Below are 6,002 nucleotides of genomic sequence, written 5' to 3'. Positions count from 1 at the left end.
GATCATATTAGACAACAAAAATATCCCAAAGCAAAGAACCAAAAAAAACCACCAAACAAAACAAACAAAAAACAAAAAAAACAACAAAAACGAAATACCCTAGTTTTGATCACACCACATGTCAATCCCAAGACTGTCCATAACCACTACACTACAGACACGTAGCTCACGATACTCTGTAATGTAACCTACTTGTAGTTAAACATTGTCTCGGTTGTTCTGGGCCTTCGTTTATTTTACCTTTACCTGTCATCAGTTGTAGGCCTTGAGTTATTTTGCATGTCGCAATTAACTTTATGCAGCCCTTCATAATGTTTAACAGTTGTTGAATTAGCCCCAGAACACATTGCATAGCTTCCAAAGTTTGAAGAGGAGTGTTCATCTTAGTGCCGACTGTCCAGGTCGCTGACGTCACGCTTCCGAAGGTTTCTGAAGTTTTTCCTTGCATTGAGATGTTTCCAAAACAAAAATCCGCTGTCGGGCTACAAACTGCACAACCCAAGGGACGCAACTCCAAAGTCTACAGTCTTCCTTCCCAACTGGATGGTACGAGTTATCTTTCTTGGTTCTCTGCAGGGATATGTGAAAATGAGTGAATAGAACACGTGTGTGTTGTGCATAATTCCCACGCCAAGTTGCACGATAGCGTTCATTCATGGAACAAACAGCATCGTACGCACAAGTATATGTGGCAGTAACCGTCACTTCAGGAACAATTACAAAATGCCACATTTGGGTCTTGTCTCTCTCAGTCGTCCCCGTAATTGTCCGCCACCTGTAGTTGGGGACATCACATGGGTAGAGGACCAGTGGACCACTTCTGATCTCTCCACCAGTGCAACCAGACCCTGGTCCTGTACAGCACGACCAGCCCAGTTTTTGACCTTCGTATGTCAGTTCTTCCTCTGACCATCGCGGCGTCGACTACCAACCACCCAACCCCCAAGGTACCCTGAAGAGTCAGAGATCTCTGAGTATAATTGTCTTGTCTAGAAGTATACGTTTTTTTCTCTCTGGAAGTTGCGAATGTATTCAGGACTGACCTACGATATTTATCTTAGGTACTCTAATCCCTCCATCAACTCTTTTCTTCAACAATACAGAAAATGGTGACAGATATTTCTTGTCCTATAAATCAAAAGCTAACCCCAAAATACACCGAATGAATAACTATATTTTCAATTCATTAGCTTTTGCATTCACACTTTCGCTTTTATTTTCTAGAAAATGGCTCTTAAAAGTTTCCTTGAATTCGCATGGGAAAAATCAAATAATAAAAACAAAAACAAAAAACAAAACAAAAAACAAAACAAAATACAAAACAAAACAAAACAAAACAAAACAAAAAATTGAAACAGTTCAATACTCATGTAGCATAATATTTTTCTTTCTCTAATTTTTACACACAACCAAACGCGCGAGCACAACACACATGGGAAAACAACACCATACTCGCTTACACATTAATATATTCTCTCAGACGCGCGTGCGTGATTTTCCTATTCCCCTGAACATTTCAAGGTTCGAGCAGTGCCAAGGATTGTTCCACAAAAGAAATATCTGAATAATAACAGTAGTGGAGCTGAGGTTACCGTCTCAGAGGGCAACAACATACAAGGGACTCTACAACTGTTTTTTCCGTTCTTATTATGTTTGTATGGTTTTCTTTTCTTCTTTTCTTTTATTTTGCATTTTAGTATGCGCTTTGAGCCTGCCTGTAATGTTGGGGGTGGGGAGTGCTATACAAATTCTACATATTATTATTTTATTAGATATATACTCGACCAAGCACCCACGTTCACGAATAAACATACACACATGCACCTCAGCTCAAGTCAGTAAAAACCAGGATTGTATAGTTCTGGCATTATCGCAGACACTGTTGTCAGTGTAGCTGCCACAGAAAAATATTTAAACGTCTTTGTACCACCACGGTACCGCTGATGACCGTTATGGTACTGATGTTTACTGCCATGGTGCCGTTACTGTTTCTGCTACCTGTACACACCAACCATTCTAGAAAAACTCAAAGACGAAAACTCTTGCCAGAATATCTCTCCGTGTCTTGACGCCACACAGTCAATGCCGACCTTCCATCCAGTTCCCACAAAGACCCAAACAGCAAAAGTGTGGAAGGCACCCCGAAATCCCCTATCCCCCATTTCCGACAACAGTCCACGTGTGCCGTCACCCAAGACACCCAGGTTGGCAGACGCAAGAATGTCGCACAGTCCATTGAAAACTCCGTGTAAAGCCTTCCATCTGTCCTGCCCCCATTGTGTGTGTAACTGTCGGAGTGATTTACACAAAAACGCGATCTGCCCTCGCCTCTCCAGTCCTCGCTCGTCAGGAGGGAACTGGAGAAAACGTTTCTTTCGCCTTCAGCATAAAGTGCAAGGTACTGAGCGGGTAATGAGTGGGGTACACGTGGGAAACAAGAGTGGAGGGGTCATTGGGGGTCATGCTGCTTTCTGTGACTGTAAAGATGGTAGCTCTGTTTGTGTGTGTGTGTTTTCGACTTGTGAATCTATTAGTAGCTGAAATTTCCCGAGCCACCCGCTAACCGCTTCACACAAACAAGGCAACCCGGTAACATGTTCTCAAACATTCTTTGTTTTGTGTAACAACAAAGTCTATCCATTATGAAAAAACATGCTTAGTTGGGTAGGTACAATGATATTCGGCAAGGAATCGTGAGATCCAAGAGCCCGTACACACAAACAACTATACAAAGACACACACACACATTCAGGTCCGTCTGCCCACCTGTATCTCTGTACACGCAACTTACAGACCCGAAAGTGGTTTCTATAAATTAGAGAGGACATAAGAGAAAATATACTTTACACAAACTCAGACTTACAGAGTGCTTTAATAAAGGAACCTTGCTTCTCTCGAGTTTCCTCGTCCCTTTGTCACATAATTGAGATATGATGTGAACATTAATGTCTCCTGTATGCTGACATTATACAGATGGCGCCACCCAGACCAGTCGTATCCATTTCCACAAAAGTTCAGAACATGCTTTGAGGGCTAACCGGTGGTTACATATCAGCTACAGCCAGGAGTTTTAAAGTCTGGCAATAAGTATAGTAAAATTAAATAAACACGTGAAACATTTACAACTGATCGCTGATGGTCAGTCTTTGGCGTGCTGGGGTTGATGACCGACACGAGATGTTTTCTCGTTGGGTCACGTGCTCTTGCTGGGATGTGAATCTCTTGTACTAACAAAGGAAGACATCTTTCTGTCAGTTAAGTTTATCTGTGTTTATCTGTTCCTCCGATCCAAGCAAATCATTGGCAGGTATTGCTTGGCGCTTACCATCTGGCGATGTCCGACACGGGCTTTGCAAGACAGATAATTTTACACCTGGTGTTTGAATGAACAATGCCAGTCCTCCCTAATCCGTGTACACACCGAAGACTGTGGCCGTGCAGATGATGTGCTCGTTCTTGGTGGTGTAGCTGGCAAAGTTGTCCAGCCGTTCGTCCCAGGCGCAGCGCGAGCTGAACTGGAGACCCTGCTGACCCCTCTGGGCGATCATCACGCTGCACACGATCTTGTAGCGGTCAAAGTTCAGCTGCTTGACCCTCTCCTTGATCTCGTCACTGAGGATTTTGCACATATTGGGAGAGATCTTGGCCGAGTACTTCATTTTCCCCGCTCTCTCTTCCAAAATGTTTTTTAATACTTCTTCCACCTGCATCAGAAAAAAGTTGTTGATGAGGACGACGACCACTACGATGATGATGATGATGAAGAAGAAACATACAAAGTGGAAACACTGAGATGCATCTCAACGACCCCCCAGTGCGCTGAGAGTGTTACACACTAATTAAAACTAATGTAATGAAGTCGTTAGCGATCGTGACTGTAAGGCTTGTTGGCGTGGAATAAGCTGTGCAAATTAGCTAAGGCCTTCGGAGCATTGTTCTCTAACCCTCTTTAAAAATCTTACAGACACAAACAAAAGCAGTTGTACTGTCAGAATACGGTACACAAACATGCCAACACAAGTACAGAAATTCCATCCGAATTACCTGATCTACTACTGCTGTTTTCATCTGTTATTTTCAGGCAGACAGCAGTGAGCAGGTTTAGTTAATTGCAAAATATGTGCAAATAACCTGCTGAAAAAGGCGAGCTATCCAAAAGTATCTTGTCCGTTGTCTATGACTCTTATCACTTTATTTCTTTTGTTTTGTATAGCTCAATACAATAGGAATACACGGGCAAGGAAAAGGAGACGAAAGATAGGGACTAATGAAAATGGCGGATACTTTCTAACAGCGAGGACAGGAAGGAAAGAAGGCTCTTGTAGGATGGGGGACACAGTTCATGAGGTCAAGTCAAAACCAAACCATGAATACATTGAAAACAACGCAACACGGACTACGCAATCACTCCGCAAAGACCGCCTCACAATGGACAATGAGCGGAGTTGTACATGTAGTTCCTGTGGGTCACGCACCTTTCCAGGGTGAAACTTGTTGTGTGGTTCCATTCTGTAGGTCGGCTCCTTCTGTATCTGCACCGCTTGGGAGTTGCGCTGCATGCCCCACGTGCTGCCATGTCGGAACCTGGAGGTCAGCTTCTTGGCTAACCTTTTGGACGCCAACAGGCCGATGAGCGACGGTCCGCTCCTCCTGGGTGCAGACGATGTCTTTGGCGAGGACATTTCCACACTGCTCGTGCGCCGGGGCGTTTGGGAGGAGCTTCCACCCGGCACAGACAACATTTTCACGGCCATGGATGGCCGGCGGGCATCGTCCTGCGGAAGTCCTTTGTTAAGAACGGCCATGGAGGGACGCCGGGCCTCATCCTGTTGCTGAAGACCTTTGCTAGGGGGCGCCATGGAGGGTCGTCTAGCCTCGACCTGCTGCTGAAGTCCTTTGTTCAGAACGGCCATTGAAGGACGGCGGGTCTCGTCCTTCTGTGGAAGGGCTTTGGTTTGAAGGGACATGTCCGACGATTGCAGAATTTTCCAAAGTTTATACCGACAAAGAATATCGGCTGGTCGCAAGCACGAGATAAATTAAGGCAATAAATCAGTCTGAAATAGATATAATTTAGAACCTTAACAATTGTTTTTAGCTAATGAAAATGTTTTCAAAAATGAAGGAAAAATTGTATAGGTACAACAAAACCTCCAGTCCCAAGTCTGAAAAATAAATAATTTAAAACTCATAACTTGTAAAATTGCTTTTCCCTATTTTGTCTTCGAAATAAGAAAGGAAAAGAATAAACAAAAAGCAATGAAATAAGATGTTGGTAATGATGATAAGCTAAGTACTAAAATTGTAAGTTCTCCAGTGAATAGATAAATACAGTAAGTGACCATACGAAAACCTGTCATGATCTAAAATCCGTTATATTATTATTACTAAAATACAGTTTGTTCGCGTTCCTTTCTTGGCAACATTTATAAACTTCATTATTTTATATTTGTCACAGAATTTCTTTTTTTAAAATTAGAATGAAGGCATTAGTCGATTGAAAATTTAAATTAAAATAAGAATAAAATGAAACAATTGCTATCTTTACGTCTCCCAAACCCATTTTTAAAGCCGACTAGCACATCTCCTGAATAGACAAATTCCTGAAAGAGAAAGTTATAAATCAGCTAAAGACAATACCTTTCACTGACCTTGGTGTGGGCTGAATGTTGCCGGAGTTACACCTGGCGTTCACGTCGAGGGCAGGTAGCAGGTGTGAGAGTGACGGCGATGGAGGGTCGGAGAACAAGCTCGTTATTGTTCACTCACAGGATTGATTTACTGGTGGGAGCTCAGACCAGAAGTTAACCCCCTTACACCCAGCAAACTGTCGCTGGTTGTCTCCCGCTGTTCGCACCTGGTAACCAAGCGACCTTTGCTGGTGACGACCCAGTGGTGACTGTCTGGTGTGCGATCTCGAAACCAACAACAATACCTTGACTTTTTTCTCCTTTGCTTCTTCCAGTGCCATACCGTACTTTTTCTGTTGTCAGCGCAGTGGA

General features: G+C 43.3%; 1 protein-coding gene across 1 annotated transcript; it reads right to left on the bottom strand.

Moving 5' to 3' along the window:
• Window positions 1-2,853: 2,853 nt before the first annotated feature.
• On the bottom strand, window positions 2,854-5,759 carry LOC112574425 (tctex1 domain-containing protein 1-like). The gene is made up of 3 exons (XM_025255497.1): window positions 5,641-5,759; window positions 4,476-5,017; window positions 2,854-3,704 (listed from the first exon to the last, which is right to left on the bottom strand). Exons 2-3 carry the CDS (start codon window positions 4,965-4,967, stop codon window positions 3,405-3,407), a joined length of 792 nt encoding a protein of 263 aa, XP_025111282.1. The 5' UTR covers window positions 4,968-5,017; window positions 5,641-5,759; the 3' UTR covers window positions 2,854-3,404.
• Window positions 5,760-6,002: the final 243 nt, after the last annotated feature.

Source organism: Pomacea canaliculata, linkage group LG10, assembly GCF_003073045.1.
Source record: "Pomacea canaliculata isolate SZHN2017 linkage group LG10, ASM307304v1, whole genome shotgun sequence".
NCBI lineage: Eukaryota > Metazoa > Mollusca > Gastropoda > Architaenioglossa > Ampullariidae > Pomacea > Pomacea canaliculata.
This window is presented reverse-complemented; position numbering and strand designations above follow the sequence as displayed.

Bases quoted from the DNA above. Each gene is read 5' to 3' on its own strand.
- LOC112574425 (XM_025255497.1), bottom strand. From the start codon at position 4,967: ATGTCCCTTCAAACCAAAGCCCTTCCACAGAAGGACGAGACCCGCCGT. The intron at 3,705-4,475 runs GTGCGTGACCCA...TTTCTGATGCAG, and splicing joins ACAAGTTTCACCCTGGAAAG to GTGGAAGAAGTATTAAAAAA.